The sequence below is a fragment of the Eleutherodactylus coqui genome, chromosome 5, assembly GCF_035609145.1.
Source record: "Eleutherodactylus coqui strain aEleCoq1 chromosome 5, aEleCoq1.hap1, whole genome shotgun sequence".
Lineage (NCBI taxonomy): Eukaryota > Metazoa > Chordata > Amphibia > Anura > Eleutherodactylidae > Eleutherodactylus > Eleutherodactylus coqui.
In genome coordinates this window covers 66322168-66341872 of record NC_089841.1, presented here as the reverse complement: position 1 = coordinate 66341872, position 19705 = coordinate 66322168, and the positions used below count along the sequence as shown (strand labels likewise).

General features: G+C 41.6%; 1 protein-coding gene across 8 annotated transcripts in view; it reads right to left on the bottom strand.

Moving 5' to 3' along the window:
• CELF4 (CUGBP Elav-like family member 4) overlaps nucleotides 1–19705 on the bottom strand; it is a 1036963-nt gene that overhangs the window by 114117 nt on the left and 903141 nt on the right. For all 8 annotated transcript variants that reach the window (XM_066602625.1, XM_066602629.1, XM_066602626.1 and 5 more), the window contains exon 6: nucleotides 622–765. In XM_066602625.1, the coding sequence (XP_066458722.1) occupies nucleotides 622–765 (144 nt within the window). The remainder of the gene's footprint in view (nucleotides 1–621; nucleotides 766–19705) is intronic.

Below are 19705 nucleotides of genomic sequence, written 5' to 3'. Positions count from 1 at the left end.
TACCTACGCCCCTGGCAGCACTCTTATTGGTCAAATGTAGGAGGCAACTAACAGAAAGGTAGTGGCAGTGGGTGTAGTACTGGCGGACCTGTCATGCAGGGTTATTGCCCACTGTAAATAAGGGGATGCGTTATAAAAGTGCGGCAGCTCTGGGGTACTTTCGACGAAAACAACAGTGGTAAGCGCCACAAATGCCATTTCTACACAATCTGAGACATAAGAGCTACCAACCCGGGTATTTATTTCAGTATTTGAGGAAATGACAGGTACGCTTAAAACTTTATAGCATGCCTTGATTTTTCTGTAGGACTGTCCTATGTCTTACTGCAGCACAATACTAACATCATGCCTCAATGTAATAGACTGTAAACTATGATCAATCACTGCCCCGATTTACGCAGGCCTCCCCTCTCCGTCCATAAATACCAGATTTGTACTTTGTTGCTGTACAGAGGAGAACAATGCAACAATGTGATGGAAGAGATTCCGATAAAGCTACATAATATCAGGTGTAAACACTGGAAGAGGGAAGAATAATGATCACATAGCCGCGTGTTCTCGCTCTGTCACATGGAATACACTGTGTGCAGTCTCACTGTTCTAACAAGGCTATATACTTACTGCCTGAGCGTAGGCGCCGTAAGCTCCGAACTGGATTGCCATGGGGTTGAACATTCCCATCTGTCCAGCCATTTGCTGCATACGTCTCATTGTGCGTTCCTTATCTGTATCTGCAAACTTCACCACCAGACTCGAGGATGCCCCCTAATGGAAAAGAGAAAAAGTATATATATTGTTAACAATCAACATGTTTAGTATGAAAACATGGAAAATGAACATGACATTATAGATGCTCATAAGTGATTAGATACATAGATAGATAAATAGATATGAGAGAGTCTCTCCTCTGCTTCTCCTCCCCTGTCTGACAGGGGGCACAGAGCTAAGTTCTGCAGGTAGATAGATAGATAGATATGAGATAGATAGATAGATAGATAGATAGATAGATAGATAGATAGATAGATAGATATGAGATAGATAGATATGAGATAGATAGACAGATAGATGGATATGAGATAGAGATAGATAGATAGATAGATAGATAGATAGATAGATAGATAGATAGATAGATAGATAGATATGAGATAGACATGAGACAGATGGATAGATAGATATGTGATAGATAGATAGATAGATAGATAGATAGATAGATAGATAGATAGATAGATAGATATGAGATAGATAGATATGAGATAGATAGATAGATAGATAGATAGATAGATAGATAGATAGATAGATAGATAGATAGATATGAGATAGACATGAGACAGATGGATAGATAGATATGTGATAGATAGATAGATAGATAGATAGATAGATAGATAGATATGAGATAGATAGAGAGATAGATATTAGACAGATAGATAGATATGAGGTAGATAGATATGAGATAGATAGATAGATAGATATGAAATAGATATGAGATAGATAGATAGATAAAAAGAAAGAAAGAAAGATATGAGATAGATATGAGACAGATGGATAGATAGATAGATATGTGATAGATAGAGAGATAGATATGAGATAGTTAGATAGATATAAGCTAGATAGATATGAGATAGATAGATAGATAGATAGATAGATATAGATATTAGATAGAGAGATAGATATGAGATAGATAGATATGTGATAGATAGATAGATAGATAGATAGATAGATAGATAGATAGATAGATAGATAGATAGATAGATAGATAGATATGAGGATGGATAGATAGATAGATAGATAGATAGATAGATAGATAGATAGATAGATAGATAGATAGATAGATAGATATACCATAGATATGAGATAGATAGATATGAGATAGATAGATAGATATACCGTAGATATGAGATAGATAGATAGATAGATAGATATGGGATAGATAGATAGATAGATAGATAGATAGATAGATAGATATACCGTAGATATGAGATAGCTAGATAGATCCTTTTCTGATTAAGTCTTTTTAAGAGATCAAATTTAATCTTCCTAAATCAGCTTAATCACGTTTTCCAGTTTCTGGCAGCTGAGCTGTTTCTTGGTAAATCTAACATTATAAAAGAATATTTCTATATTGACCAGAAATCCTAATTTTAAATTAATGAATGGCGCACGTGTCCTCTGGAGCCACCAGGGTGCACAAGACCCATTTCTTAAAGAGTTATTGATCAGGCTCTTAATTGCTGCTCATCGACAAAGGAATATTTTTAATGCATACATTTCCTGCTAAGTTCCAGCCGGCCCAGTCTTAATTAGAGTGCAACGTTCATTTAATTAACTGTGATCCACTGTGCTATCCGCTAAGCCGGGTGTAATGACCACAGAGCTGGGGTGGGGATGTGCAGGGGATTTCAGCTCAACTGAACATTAGCGGCCGTTTCCTTCAATTTGCTTTAAAATAATTACTGATTGTTAGTTTATGACTTCTTGTGACTGTTGTTTTTAGGTCTCAGAACATTCTGATCTCCAGGACTGATAATGGGCTCTCGTAATGATAAATGGCACAAAGGATTGTATTTGGGATTTGTGTTACACAGACTCTGAATATGGCACCATAATGAGCCCATACTGTGCCACTATGTGTTCTACATTTACATGCAGGGACACAGAGTTTCATGATAGGAAACACTGTAAGATGCATCATTGTATGACATATATTACGGAGGTCTTTACCCAAGGGTCACGGCTTCTGGTGGAGAATGCAGTGGAGTTACCATATGACGGCACATTGAGTGTCTACAAGTCCAACATCTGTACGCTTAGCCAACGTGCATCCATACAAGTCCTCGTTGTGAGCTCTCACAACTATTCCAACAAATGGCACATGACATCACTCTGTAGCCTTTACTTTTAGGTCATCTAATTACTGGAGCTAATATCCAACTGAGTCAGTGATTGGTTGTAGTGGTCACATGATCTCGTGTCAGTGACGTCATTGCCGACTTCCTGCACCTGGAAGTGAAGACCAGTGCGGATCAGGAGCCAGAGGACCAGAAGCTACAGGGAAGGGGAGTATGGATTGTATTATTTCCACAGTATATTAGGCAGTTTTGTAAAAACCACATAGTCTCTGGATAATCCCTTTAAGAATAGTGTTTAAAGCAATGAAGAAATAAACAAGAAATTCTGCAACCAAATCAAGCTAAACTTTCTACTTGTGGCACAAATAACCAAAATGAAGATATATCTTATTCTAGACATGTGAAGAGAAGAACCAAACTTATAGATAAAAAGTGGATGAGAACGACCAGCAAACAGATAGATGCAAAGTTCACAAACATGACATTCAGAAGCCCAAAGACTCTAACAGAAGACTGGATATTCTGGAGATGCGCTGGTCATATGGAGATGTGGAGTGTTCAGTTTTGGTGGAAGGTAAAGCAAATAATCAAATCTTTAACCAAATAAAGGCAAATCTTTCACTGGAAACACCATTGATCAGATTGAATCCTTATCTTCTGATCTTTATGCATTCTGAGGTGAACCAACATTGGAGAAGACACTTCAGCTCAGGAGAGTGAAAGAGAAAGAAGGAAAGCCCCTTCTGATATGATGATTGAGAACATATCAAAAAGTAGGAAGACCAAGAGAGAATGTGAAGAAACACTGGTCACATGGCAACCAGGAGTCCTTGAACTGTGGTGATGGCAAATACATTGTGCCATGGACAGACAGGGAACCAAACTAATAAATCCATTACCAGATCAAACATAACCCTTCACAAGCCCAGACTTAAAGTTTTATCTTAGGTGTAGTATTGAGCAATTTTTAGCAAAAAGTCTTCTTCCTCAGCATTGGGGTCCAGGATTCAAATCTGACCAAGGACAACATCTGCATGGATGTTTGTATGGGTTTCTATAAACGTTCATACAAACTCCATGCAGATGTTGTTCTTGGTTAAATTTGAACCTAGGACCCCAGTACTGCAAGACAACAAATCAGTGATCCACTTCTTCTTTCTATTCCTTTTTCTCCTACTCCTCCAGAGAAGAAGAAGAAGGGGAAGGGGTAGAAGAAGGAGAGAGAGAGAAGAAGAGGATGAAGATAGGGAAAAGGCAAAGGAAAAGAAGTGGAAGAGGAAGAAGAAGTATGGTGGTTCAGTGGTTAGCACTGTTATATAGTATCAGCCAATGTCTGACCTCTTATTGTGCCTTGCAACATGACTAAGGATATTGGCCTAACTGGTGTCTCCTCCAAAAAAAGAGACACCCATTCATAAACAGCGGTTGCCCCTCATTAGTACAGAACAAGGAACAGGTTGGCTAGTTGATAAGCCTTTGATGTCGGTCTTGGGAGTACTGTTTCTTCTTGTGATGACTGCCAAATTGGTGAAAAGACTCTTACAGGCCTAAAGCTAAGTCCAATAGGTGGCAAAAAAAGCTATTTTTCTTCTTTCTGGATGAGAGCTAATTTGCATACCCTTTTCCCCAGGGATCATTGGCAGCCCTGTAGGACTCCCTATACAAGTTTGGTAATGTCCACAAGTGAAAACAGTAGCCCTGATACCATTCCTTGCTGTTGCGATAGAAGATAAGAGAAATATACAGGATTAAGTAGTGATACTTGTAGTGATAGCAAGCAAAATCCAGAAGTACCAAAGAGTGCAATTTTACTGGTCTCAAACCTTCATGTTTCAGAGCATATGGCCCCTTTATCAGGTATAATGAGATGTTTTTTCTATTCTAGCACCTTACTGGGACAATACGTACTTCCAGTCATACACGACATAATTACATTTTGAGATACTAGACAATTATGAAGTGACTTTTGTTTTTTACTACCATTTTTGCCAGCTTTGCAAAGAAAGCAAATGGGTGAAATCATTGACACTAGAATCACTGAATGCTACTCCACCGGATTACAAATCAAGAATCTCATTTTTACAATTCTCTTATTTTTAGTCTACAATCTTTGGATACACCAACTACTAAGCTCAGGGGAATGAGTGATATCAGACTAGGGGGTGCTGGGAGAGGAGGAGGGGTGGGGTGATGAATTACCGTATCCATCCGCACTGGTGTAGCATATTGAGAGCTGATAACATTCCTTGCACATTATATATAATCGGCACTAAGTGCTTCTTCCCTGATAATTTAATGAAAACCCAGATAATTTTAAACGTCCTCAATGTCCTTGTACCTGTTTAGCGCAAGATTCAATCCGGTAGATGAGGTTTTAATGATCGCACTGACTATCTGTAATTGTTGTGTAATTGGCCAATACAAGTTCTACACACACAAAAAAAAGAGGAACTGACAACACATCACACATATTCTATCGCTAATTAATATTTTGCCGCTTTTCCTGGAGGGAGAAAAAAGTCAAATGAAGATCATTTGTATGTGTCTACAAATAAGAGAACTCAATGGGAGTAACTGGAACTAGAAATTTTCTGCACTGTTTTTTTTTCCCCCAGCACCTACATGCGTGATGAAATCTGCAACAGAGGCCCAACGCATTTGTGAACAGAGCTCTAACTGTGCATGCAAGTCACATGACCTGTACAAGATGGGCATTACACGCTAAAAATGGCCGCCACGTACCGAGAATTTAGAAAGGAAGCAGCAAAGAAAAATTTGGATGTGAAACTTTGGAGCAAAACTGCAGACAGCCATTGACGATAAGGCTCTGTGCCGCTCCATTATTGTCATTTGCTATAATGGGTTAATTTGCCTTTTTGACGATTTCCTACAGTAACTGAAAAGCTCATTTCCTAAGTTGTCAGCAGCAGAAAATTGAGTTGTTGAGCACACCTACGTGTGACAGGTTACTTTTCCAGTTTCGTTCTCACCTATTGATATTCAATTACACAGCATGGGCCTGCTGTACGGCTCTATCCGCGGAGCACTGCAGGCCTCCCCCTCACCTGCATTGTAAGGAGCAAGAAGACAACAGCAGCTTTCATATAGAGGGACTCTGAAGCCTGCAGATCTCGAAAACATATCTCTGACCGCCATATTAACCCTTCTAGAGTATTATGCACTATGTTGGCAAAAATATTGAGACATCCACCAATCCTGTGCTGTCAGGTGAAGGGGTGAGCATTAGGGATCACACAGGCATATCCCAGCACAGAAACCTTCAGTCACTAGGTGTAGAGTTGACAGATTTCCAATTGGGTATGGTGGTGGGATGTCACCTGAGCAACCAATCAGTACGGAACACTGCAGCACTTTTGGACTTTCCAAAGTCCACTGTTGGCAATGTTATTCGGAAATAGAAACCATCCGGTGTGTGCGGTGCAGCCATGGTGGGGCAGACCTGATAACCTGACAGAATGTGGACAACGAAGCCTTGTACGAATTGTGAAGGCATCACACACATCATCTTCTGAAGCACTCGCTGAGGAGGTCTCACATGTCATTGAAACATCCATTAGCACCAGAGCCATCCATAGGGAACTGCATGCAAAGGGTTACCATGGACGAGCGGCTGCACACAACATCACAGCAGTGACTGCTCAGCGGCGGCTCGATGGTACTTGGAGCGCTGTTTTTGGACTATAAATGAGTGGAGGCAAGTACCGTGGATAGCTGACTCACAATACACCATCTTCCGATAAGATTGCTGCCCTTGAGTGTGGTGGTTGTCTGGAGAACGACGTCTAGACCACTGCATCATCCCAACAGTGAAGTTTGGAGTAGGTCCTCTTGTGGTGTGGGGGTGTTTCTGCTGGGAAGGAGTAGGACCGGCGGTCATAGTAAAGTCCACCCTCAATGCCAATGGGTACAGAGATATTTTGGACAATGTGGCATTACGTACCCTGTAGCAATACTTTGGTACAACTCTGTGTATCTACCAACATGACCGAGCACCATGTCATACAGTACACGGTGTTGAGGCTTGGTTTGAGAAGAAGAATGTCTGCAACCTTCACTGGCCAGCCCAAAGTCTGAATCAAAAGCCCATTGAGCATCTTTGGGACAAACTAGAACGCTATATCCATGCAGCCCAATATGCCCATCGTCACATGCATCACTATATGAAGCTCTAATTGAAGAATGGAGGCTAATCCCTCCACACAGCTATTGGCATTTGGTGGAAACCATGCATAGGAGGCTTACTGCAGTCATTGAGGCCGAAGACGGCCCAACACCATATTGAAAAATGGGAATAAAATTGAATTTCATCACCTTCTATGTGTGTCCCAATACTTTTATCAACATAGTGTATAAGCAAATGGAGGAAATACTCGTCTCAACATGCTTGATCAGGCATTGCCATAGTAGGTCAAGTAGCTAAAAGGAGGCAATTATCTAAACCAGACCAGAGAGTCAATCCTTAACAGGACAGAAATAACTTACATAAAAAGTTGAGTCACTCTGTAGTGTAACGCTATGTTCACACAGGACGGATATGCCGCAGAATTTTCGGTATACAATTTGCAGCATCTTAAAATCCTAACTAAGTGAATGAATTTCCATCTACACGGAACAGAAAATATATGCTGAGAAATTGTGCCTGCGGAGCAGATTTTAACCCTTTGCAATCCAATTTTGGATTCAGGGTTTCCTAGGGGGCTTTCTTTTTCTGCCATTATACGATGGCGCCATCTGCTGGCTAGAGCCAGTACTGCGGTATGGGACGTGCTGGAGAGGCCCCGGAAAAGAACAGCCATTAATCTACAGTAAAAATACCCTGCCGCATGTTTTCCAACATTGGAGCTGTACAGCCTTCAATCAGAATGTCTTTAGACGTCAGACATTGGATTGGAATGGGTTAATATTGTAAAAAAGCAGCATATAAAGTTTCTCTGCATTTTTCCGTAGCAGAATTTAACATAGAGGTAAAATAAAAGCCAAATGCTCAAGTGTTTCTGAGAGGGTTGGTTGTAGTGCAGGTTTTAGTGTGTATTCGCATGACAATTTGCATCGTTCCTCCAATGACACAGCATATCTGTCCTGCGTGACCATAGCCTTAGTGTATCTCATTATTTATCTTCTACTAATTCGAGAGTTACATCCTGTATTATACTCCAGAGCTGCACTCACTATTCTGCTGATGGAGTCACTGTGTACATACATTACTTATCCTGTACTGATCCTGAGTTACTTCCTGTATTATACTCCAGAGCTGCACTCACTATTCTGCTGGTGGAGCCACTGTGTATATACATTACTTATCCTGTACTGATCCTGAGTTACATCCTATATTATATCCAGAGCTGCACTCACTATTCTGCTGATAGAGTCACTGTGTACATACATTACTTATCCTGTACTGACCCTGAGTTACATCCTGTATTATACCCCAGAGCTGCACTCACTATTCTGCTGGTGGAGCCACTGTGTATATACATTACTTATCCTGTACTGATCCTGAGTTACATCCTGTATTATACTCCAGAGCTGTACTCACTATTCTGCTGGTGGAGCCACTGTTTATATAAATTACATTACTTATCTTGTATTGATCCTGAGTTACATTCTCTATTATACTCCAGAGCTGTACTCACTATTCTGCTCATAAAGTCACCGAGTACATACATTACATTTCTTATTTTGTACTGATCTTGAGTGCTACCCTGTTTTATACTTCAGAGCTTCACTCACAATTCTTCAGGCTTCATAGAAGCCGAACTAAACTATTTTATGGTGTGTCTGTCAACAAGCTTATTGACTGTTACCATTAACAATGTAATGGAGGTGGATATGACTGTGCCTCTGAACTGATTTGACTTGGAGCTAGATCCAGGAGTAGCACGTGGTGTTTTCTGGTTTTCATTGTGTCACCCCACCAAACGGGATCTGGTCTTCACTGCGGAGATCCTGAGACAGTTACCCTAGATATAGTCTCAGTTAACCCTTTCCAATCCACTGTCTGACGTCTGCAGACATTCTGATTGAAAGCTGCACAGCTCTGATGTCGGAATACATCTGGTAGGGTATTCTTACTGTATACTACTGGCTGCTCTGAATCCAAAATTGGATTGCAAAGGGTTAAGAGGCTGCTGATGCACTTGGCCAAGTTTTCTGTAATGAGGTATTAGAGGTATAGAGGATATAGACAAAGATGTAGTTGTAAAACAGAGCTGGTGTCAGAACTGGCCAAATTACCTTCACAATGCAAATCAGGCCAAAGGTCAGAGCAGGCAAGGAAAGCGTAGTTTAGTAAAGAGTCGAGATCAAGATTGGAGGGGTTGGGAAAACTGGGAGATCCTGGACTATTTCAGACTACTCCACCCATCAGCATAATATAATATAGGCTGTAAATAAGGTAATGTATAAATGTGCTTTCCTGCAATTTGGCCCTTAACTCAACATACCGGTACTATATTCTGTTACGTGTGGTGCGAGGTGACGGCTATCAATCACCATAGGCTCCAATGTTAAAAAAAGTATATGTTTAACATCAAGTTTAAGTGGATGGTGTGAGAATGTACAGTACAGTTTCTGTATCATGAGAAACTTGTATAAAAAAATAGAGGTGAGGGTTGACACATCTGTAAGGTATTTACACAGTGACTAAACAGTTTATGTAGATAGTATCCATAACTATGTATGTGAATGAAAGATCACTCGATCATGTACAGTCACAATGATTGGCGCATGTAAATGGAACTGAGGAGCGCTGATCAACTTACTAACATGGTCGATTGGTACTGATTATGGGAAGAAAATCCGCCCATGTAAATGGGCCCTTAGATGCACAAGATACAGGATAGCATAATAAACCTACAACATGTCATCTTATGGACTGGAGGAAAAGTAGACTCAGAACTTCAGGGCTCCTTTGTGGTATTAGGAAAGTACTTTTCATGCAGCGACATTTAAAAAGGTCAGGAATTAAAAGAAAGCATACAAAAAAGATTTAATTCATTGTCATATTATAACTGTGCACTAGGTGGCAGTAAAAGCAATGCACCTTTTTGTGTTTTTGCATGGTATAAAAAACCGTGCAGCGTCTGATTATTAACACTATACTTATGGCTACATTGGAAAAAAATACTTTCTATTGTGCTGGATGGACTGCAAGTCACACAAAATAGGAAATTGGCTTCCTGAGTCTTGGCCATGAAATACTCTTCCAGCATGGTGTAACCATAGGGGTGCAGAGGTGGCAGTCACAGCCAGGTCCTTAGACAATAGGGGATCCAATGGCCTGATGGGTATAAAGATCATTTTGTGAAGCAGAGATGGGACAAGTATTGCGCTAACTGAGTTTTATTCTGGCAGGTAGGTAAACAAGACAAAAACAGGTGATATGATTTACGGCCCACTAGGGTCAGAGGACAATCTTTATAGCAAGTGGTTTAGCCTGGTGCAGCTCCCTGCACTCTCTGCACACAGGCGACTGTTAAGATACTCTTCCTGAGCCTGCCAGCCAGGTCATAGCTGTCGGAGGAACTTTTCTATACATCCGGGACCCACTTACATTTCCCCAGGAGACTTTTTCGTCATTCCTAGCTTCTCTCACCTTCTGATAACACCCAGCACTTCATTACCAGCACCCACGACAGCCTCTTTTGTGGCGACCTCTCTCATTTATACCCCTCACTCCTGCTTCTCTCAAATCCATTCTTCCCCTCGAATTTTAGTCTCCCCCAAATTACAGGGATCAGTTACTTCAACCATTTTACACTTCAGCTAGTATTTCCCTCCATTCATCCTGCAAGTGTCTGGTGAGTTCTCTCAAGGTATATGGACATTATTCATATTTCCTGCCCTGACATTGCAGTTCATCCCGAAGATGTTCAGTAGGTTCTGGTTGGGACCAATCGTGGAACATCCATATCCTTAAACCAACATAGACCCCCCAGGGGTCTGCATCTTATGTAGCACGGTTTAGGACATGTACCTGCTGATAAGACATGACCCATTCTACTGTTAGCATGGTAGGATGGCGTAAATCACCGCTGCTCAGACACTGCCGACATTTTTAAAAGGATCAGATGCATTTTAACTCAACAAAGCTATGATGTGCCCGTAGAGGACGCCGTCGCTCCCACTGCCGCCACATGTGCTGTTGACTTTGTATCTATTTTTTTCTGATATTTTTATTCATTTAACAGCCCCCTCTCTGCCCACCCAGCTTTTCGCCAGACCCATAAAAAGACATTAAAGGACCAATTAAGTCACTTTTTGTCTGGGCCGTGAGTCTGCTCGTCAGTCTCTCCCTCTCATCCCATATGGAGGTAATGAATTCTATGGCACAAAACAGTTGGAGAGAAGAGAGACATAGAGTGAAGCCCGCCGGGTCCCTCAGGGGCTTTTAGCTGTCCTGCCAGCTGCCTGCCCCGTTACAAAGATGTGACTGGAGAGAGAGGAAAAAAAAACAAAAACCGCTGCAGATGAGCACTTCATCCCCAAAAGGCCATCTTCTGTGCCTGGATGATTCATACCCCCTGTCAGGGAGCCTGGCTGCCTGGCACTTTATTTCCGGCCTAGCAACAACTGATTTATGAGCTCATTTATAAAACAATGGGCATAGAGGAGAAAAAGGGAAAAAAAGTTGTCCTGTGCCGCTCTTACAGCCAGAATTAAGGGAACGCCGCTGAAATAAGATGCCAATAATGGTTCTGTCTACACAATAACACGAGTTGGCAATGATGACGATTAACCCTCAAGTTGCTGCAAGCAGGTTGACCACATATGGGAGCTCTTCTACAGGTGAAATGATGAGTAGCAGACCCTGGATCCTAAAACTAGTTCCTGGGTCAGGGATCTGATCTGTACACACTGGGTACAAAGTCAGGATGAGGAAACAGCAGAGTTTAAAGGGGGTTTCCGACACTCAGAAAAAAGTGTCAGAGAGCTGGAGAGGGCAGAAAAATAACAAACTAAGGGCTGTAATATGCTGCGTACACCCGTGTATTTCGCCTGCTCCGGCATATTTGTGAGTGTGCATAATATGTGGTGCAAAATGCCTATGCGCTCTCTGATGGGAGTTGTGCCTGAGTCTCTAGAGCACATCTTGCCATTATGGCTAAGGTTCGCCTAGCCTAAGGTAGGCTCACCAGTCAGATGTCCGCCAGGCCGGCTGCTTTCTGTTTTGCCAGTCTATTGTTAGGAAAGTACTATAATTCATTATAGATCAGGATGGAAGCAACGTTTAATGATCCGCCTCCATTACTGGTGCCTCAAGTGCTATTTAAAGGCCAGGATACTCCAGGTGGAAGAATTAATGTTGTAGTGGCCTGAAGTGAATGGAAGGTTCCAGAGTGTGCTTGAATGAGGATAAGTCTGTCTTGTACCTTTTTAATGTCCTTGTTTTGCTTGAAGCATGAATCAGTGCTATGTGTATTGCATGTCTGCAGCCCCTCAAGGGTTAAGTGTCTGGGTAATGTATCATTTGTGAGTCATGTGACCGTGCTATATATATGTGTTTGCAAGATGTGAGTGCGAGGGTGTTTGTAAGGGAATAGGAAAGTGAAAGAGTCAGAGAGTGTGATAGGGTGTTAGTGAGCGTCTGCCTGCACAAAGACACCATTAGACTCTCAGTGGAGAAGATGGAGGAGGCCGAGAGATTGCCGGATGTTCTGCCTCCACGGATAATCTAAGGCACCCTTAGTGCTGTTGTCAGGTACTGAGAGAGAAGGAGTACTTTCATGCCCGTCTAAGTAAACTGTACGCCCATCTACCAGCAATAATTGCCAGTTATCCACAAAAGAGAGGTTAGCTTGCTGATCATGGGGGTCTCACTATTAAGAGCCCTGCCAGTCTCGAGAATGGAACTGCATTGTCCCGATTTCCTGTCACTGTGGGGGACGCCTTTTCCCCTGCAGTGGCGTCATTGTAAATAGAGCCCTGGTTGTGGATTAAGGAAATACCAAAGCGGGTGCCACTCCGGTAGTTCGTAAGCCCCATTGAAAGTGAATGGAGTGCTAATGCGTATGAGTGACCAACGCTCCATTCAGTTTCCTTAACACCGCCGAGGGTGCAGTAACCCCGAAGTGAAGAGGACAGGGAAATCGGGACCCCCATTCTTGAAGTAGGCAGGAGTCTCAGTGGTGAGACCTCCACCAATCAGCAAGTTATCTCCTCTCCTATAATTGTCATACAGCCCCTTTAGTGCATTTGTTTCATCTGGCAAGGTTTGTGCACCAGATCAAAAGCCTACTTCAGCTAGGAACTATAATCTACACCAGTTTCTGGTGTAGATTATAGTAATAGTGACGGGCGGCCACGGACAATCATGTCCCCTACAGTTGGGTCTCACGTTTTGAAAAAATTTCAGTGTGTGGTGTAAATGTCAGAAAACTATCCGCTTCGGCATTTTCACCAAAATTGTGACTTTTGCTGCCAAAGAAATAGTTTTATGCCACTGGTGCTGGATTTTCTCTCTTTCTACAGATGGTCCTTTTGCCCTTGTCAAGGGCCATATCGTGGACCTTCCCTCTACATAGTGACCACTAATCTACGCCCTTTTGGAGAACCGCCCTCCATAGTACAAGATATTGCTATTACAATCTCCAGTACAGGAGCCTTTCCTAGATTAATCTATAACAAAAAAAACTAGATTAGAAAAATTACGAGAATCTACTTTAAAGCAAATGCACCTCCCCTCCCCCCCGCCAGCGCCGAACTGTGACACCAGCAGCACGGTTCCTGTTAATTTTCACAGTACAGCTGTCAGCGGGTCTGTAAATAGTGCTCCTCTATAGCCAACACTCTCCTTCCACACATCAACTGTTCAATTAACAGAAGAAGGGAATAAAGAGGACTGCAACCTTCTATCAGGGCTTTGATGTTTCCCGGCAATTTATGAAAGTGTACACAAATCTAATTACAAGCCCCACTGCTTCCCATTTACATGAATCTACTCCAGTTCCGAGCTGTTTATATCAAAATAATTGTCCCAAAAAAAATAAATATATAAAATAAAGTAAAAAAATTATCTCATCTGATCTGGGAAGCCGGCGCCCTGTTCTATAGAAGTGGATCATCGAGGTCTGGGAAGATGGGGAGTGACACTCGGAAGAAGGAAAGTCCCAAATGCTACTGTTGTTCTGTAAGATAATGAGGCGGACGGTGATAAACACGTTGTGTCAATAACGCGAGAAAATGATTAGTTTGGAAAGAAATAAGAAATCAGGCGCTCAGACGGCGCCTTTGTTCCGGGCTGATAAGACTTAAAGCGACACCATTATTGCCCATTGTGGTGATTTATTGATTTTGGAGGGGAGGGAGTTTGCAGCTTTTTATATGATCATGGCCCAATCACGACCGGGACAACAAAGGGTCTTGTCAAGGTTATGATAAGCCGAAGCTCCAGTGGTTTTACGGTATAGTATAATCACTGAGCTGTTGTTCCTGATGCTGTTAGATCCTAATGCATATAGTTAAATCCAACACTATTTATTTTCACAAATTCCCTATTGGGCTCTTTGGATGACTAAACGAACCTCTCTTGAAATGCTGATGTCCCACTGGACTCTTTTCCAGTATTTTATTGCATTTTGATGAGTGGGAACCAAGCATCTGGGACAGCCTGTTGCATATATACACTTTTGGGGCATTAACACTGTTCTTAAGTATGTACACTATCCTACCAAAAGTATATGAATACCCCTATTAATAGAATGGATCATATCTTATCAGCATTTCACATGCCCTAAACCACGCTACATAAGATGCAGACCTTTGGCGGGGTCAGATATAGTTTGTGATATGAACTACACACTATTAGAAATATGGGTTATGTCGCTGCACACAAGCCGTCCATCACAAAGCATCGGCCCATCTACAGTGGTGCAAGGAACATTGTCATTGGACAGTCGAGCAATAGAAGAATGTTCTATGGAGTGATGAATCGCACTACTTCATCTTCAAATCAGATGGACATACCTGGGTGTGGAGGAGTCTGAGGAATGCCTTTTACCTAAGTGAGTTGTGCCAACAGTTAAATACAGTGGAGGATCTGTTGTGGTCTGGGGATGTCTTACGTGTCATGGTCTCAGTCCGTTGGTTGTAGTGGGAAGATCCATGAAGATGGAGGTGTAACTTGACATTCTAGACAATAATGTTCTGCCGACAATGTGGCAATACTCTAGGAATGGTCAGCCATACTTCCAATAAGACAACGCGCCTTGTCACAAATCCAACGCTGTTTTACTGTTTGAGCATATGGATGTCCCCCGATTGGACTGGCTGCACAGAGTCCTGACTTGAACCCTACTGAACATCTTTGGAACGAACTGAAACATATAAACAGTGTCCATCTTCTTTGAAAGAGTTTGCCTGATGTTTGTGGGATGAAGGTGTATAAGATGCTAGTAGAAAGTATGTCCCAGAAAGTATCTGATGTCACTAAGTATTAACATTTGGAAATAAATACCACTTTTGGTTTTTGTTCAGGTATCCAATTACTTTTGGTAGGATAGTCTACTTTATTACAAATTAATGGCTTTATGAGACAGAATTGAAAGGAGCTGCAAAAATGGGATTCTGCTCAAGATGGGATTCTGCTCACCCAAGAAGGAAATCTCCAGAACTCCATTGGCCTCCTACAGCTCATCTGACAAAGCAATGTGCAATCCATAATAATGTTGAGTCAACTGTAACCAATTTCTTCCAGTTGCCCACTACAGACATGCAACATAACATCTTCAACATTTTGAAGATTTCTGCTTACTGTAAGTGGTTGAGAACAACGTTTTTTTGTAGCCAAGAGTTTTATGACCATGGGTAGTGTGACCATGATATATACAAGGGTTCAGGATATGACAGAGAAACCGAAGGTACAAGACACAATTTGTAATATTTCTTATTTAATACTAAATAGTAATTAGAGCAATTTAACAGATCACTGTTCAACCAGGACAGGATTAGCTCTCTTTGATGAGTCCTTGTATGTTGTCATTAACAAGATGACTAAATCTGAGTTCCTTGATATTTACAGTCTCAGGATACGACCTCTCTAAATAACACAGGTACCCCGCTCTGCTTTGGGACCACTCTGCAGTATATAGCAGGACAGATAAAGTCAGTAACAGTTCCAAACTCAGGATGATGGTGGTTGATCACTTAGACGTTCCATCTGAGTTGTTCTTAACGAGGTATTCCGGTTATGCAAAGTTTCTGTTAAATGAATGCTAATCAAATGTTTTTAAAGTTTTTTTATGTGTTTCTGTAGCTCTAAAAACCCTTACCTCCTCGTGGCACTTCAGAAGTGTTTATTCCCAAGTTGCCCTGGATAAGACCTGTAGACATTTCAGCGCTACAGGTCGGGCTTTCTCAATAGAAACAAAAGGAGATAGCTTTCTCCTCAGCTCTAAGGACACACAAGAAGGAAAAACAGAGTGGGGAATTATGAGAAATGTAGTTTCAAGCTGTATATCAGCAAGGACGGGGAGCCATCTTGAAAACCAATGATGCAGGTAAACATCAGAAACAGCGGGCAGGATAAGAAGATAATGGCTGCTCAATTTATAACTATAACCAGCTGTGTATAAACGTGGTGCAAACGCAGTTCAAATCTTCAAATTCACCTCACAACCAGAATACCCCATTAAGTTGTGCATATTATACTCCTGTCCTGGAGACCGGTCTCTATTTCAGCTTGTTGTTTTAGTTTGGTTGTAGTGTAACAAGCAGATCCATCTTCTGTTGTTCTTGCAGTTTCCCGAGAGTGATGAATGGTCTAGTGTCTTTTTTTTTCTTCAACAGCAATGACAAGTCCTCTCTAAAGACACTAGCAACCTGCTGCTCTAGGTTCCACGTCTATGGGTTTCTGTTTCCCCCTCAGCAACTTCCTCTCAGCTCAGGTAGCTGCCTCTTTCTCACAGTGGAGTTGGCTTGGAGGACCAACACTCACTCCTTCTGGACTACCAAAAAATGTGACACAAGTTCTCTAAGGGTGCGCTCAAAATACCATCCCACCCCATTTCAAACAGGTAATCCAGAACATCACCAATCAGAAAATTGCCCAAGAAAAAGAAATCCACAGGTGTTGTTACACAAACTGTCCACTAGATGTTATTGTAATATCAAGTTTTACATGAACCTCAAGTGTAACTGTTATTTGTCCACTCTGCGCTCGTCCCAACAGGGTTGCTCCCTACACTTGTCCAACACACTCTTGCAAGGACTGTTATACTGAATGAACTGTATATTGATGTTAGTTGGACATGAGAGGGGACAAGATATAGGGCACATCTACTATTGAAATGTCCCAGTTTCCATTTTTTTGTGAAAAGTATGACAGAAGATTCTCTTACATGCTCTGCAGCACATTTATGATGAGTTTTAGACACTTTTTTGCCAAGCCAAGTGCAAAGGTGGCATGGCTTTATGTCAGTGATGTCATCTCTGCAACAAAAAGTAGAGAGTGGCGGGGGACCAGTCTCGGTGGAACTGGAGCAGGTGGGGACTGTTTTGGAATAGTACGTCTTCTATTATGTTTTTCCAGCACATTGAGCAGCTTTCTGGAAAAAAATTTCCTTGATAACCTGTGTAAGCTTTGTTTTTATAAATCAAAAAGCCTGCTGTTTTTGGGGTGGTTTATGGAAAAACAACACACTTTTTGTTGCAGCTTTTGTGAACAAAAAAAAATAATAATTAGGAACTATAAAGGACTTACACCTCTTTCCCACTGGATCCACTTCTGACTGTAGCTTAAAAAACGACATCAAAAATTGCAGTGACATTTTTCCAAGAAACACTGTGTGAGTTAGTTACAATCTCATATAAGGATCATTTGCGCCTATTTTTGTCTAAACTCTGTCTTCTACACCAGTTTATTTTAATATAATATTTCAAATTTAATATATAATTTCAAATATAACTAAAGTTTCTAATGACCTCTGACAGAAGTTTTGATTGCTCAGGGTTCAGGTGCTGAGACCACCACCAATTGCTAAAAGCAATGGTCAGAAGTGCTCAGCTGAGCATTCTGCCTGTTTGGCTGTCATCGTGATCAGTGTACAGACTTTGTAGACTTTCTATAAAGCCTGTACACCGCTCCGAACAGTGACAAAAAAGCCAAACAGGCACAGCGCTCAGATGAGTGCTTCTGCTCAGTTGTTTAAGTGATTGGTGGGGTCTCGGCACCCTGACCACAACCGTTTAAAAGTTCTGGCAAGTCACTATGAAGTGTCAAAAGTTTTAAAAAAGTTTAGTTACCTTTTAAGAAGTTAAACACAGTGTGGTTACCTTACCGAGTCAGTGTAGGGCACATTTACTTTATGCATTTTTTGAGAAAAAGAGGTGGGGTAGAGTTACTTAAAAATCTAGAATTTTCATGGGGGCGAAGTAACCCTGGATTTGTTAATCATGAAGATCTTCCTGATTGAGAGGTTCGGTTTAAATGTTATATAAAACATTAGCAGCACCATCTTTGCTTTCCTCTCTCTCAGCCTCCATTCTTGACCTGGAACTCCTCGTTCTCCACTGGCAATGGTGAGCCACTATGGAGTCTTAGCTACTGACAGATGTTACAATGCTCCCCATACCTACCCTGCCGGGCACCTTGCTTGCTTGCCATGGCGAAGCATATCACTTAAGGGTGAGGAAAAGAAAGAACACCCAGCTGTGTTGTACTATGATGGGCAGCGGAGCTAGCTGGACTGTTCATAAGACACACTACAAGACCAGCATTCACTGCCTCTTGGTTCTTAGTTCGGGTTGTTCCTCCATGAGATTTTCACAATACTCCACAGTAAACCACCTCCAGCAGTGGAGAAGGAGGAGGTCTGGACAAGAATGGAGGCTGAGAGAGAAGAGCAAAGCAAAGATGGTGACAGTAATGTTTTCAATTACATTTAAACTAAAACTCCTGATGAAGATGATAAAGTGATGTATGCAGTAACTGTCCATGTGTGGGCAATTACATCACTGCAGACTCTACAAAGTCCCCAAGTATTACAACTGAGAAAGGGAACTCCTCCTCCTCCTGGGGTCCTGGTATCAGACACATTTCCATCCAGTTTAGCCTTTTATTCTGCAATGTTGATCTTGAAGAAGGCTAAAATTTTGGCACAATTTTTGGCGCAAAGTATGACAACTAGTAGGTGGTATAAACTTAGATTGGATGCTTTTAAAATTTGACACATTTAAGACAGTCTGTCTTAATTTGTAATGTCTAACCATTAGACAGTATTAGTAAAGGGGCCCGCTGGTGTAAATATAGGGGATTCAGGGGATGTGAATGCACCCGGGCCCAGGTCCCATAGGGGGCCTCTCTACTCCATATAGGGAGCCAAGTACTATGAATGAAGCATTATAATTTGGGGCTCTGTTACAGATTTTGCAAGTTACACCTCTGCGTTACGGAATTAAGAGAAGTTGGGGGGCCCCAAGATAAACTTTTGCACCCGGGCCCATGAGCCTTTAGCTACGCCCCTGAATTTGCTGCATGTGTTTTAGACATTTTAAGACACTTTTTTGCTATGTTAGACAAAGTGGAGCTCCTTTGTAAAAGGGGGCATGGTTTAAACTGTGCCAAAATTTTGGCACAATTTTTGCCGCAAACTACGCCAAGTAAAAGGTGGTCCAAACATGGACTAGACAGTGTTGAAATTCAACAGATTTATCATTCATCAGAGCTCTATATAAGACTATCTAGACTAAGTTTGCACTAACTTTTAGACGGTAGTAGTAAATAAGTCCCACCGTGTACGAATTCACTCCAAACCATACGGATTTTTCTAAAGTTATCTGAAAGACTAACAGTTTTTGCCTCTTACACTCTCCATGATGCTCTAAACTCACTAACCATCGTG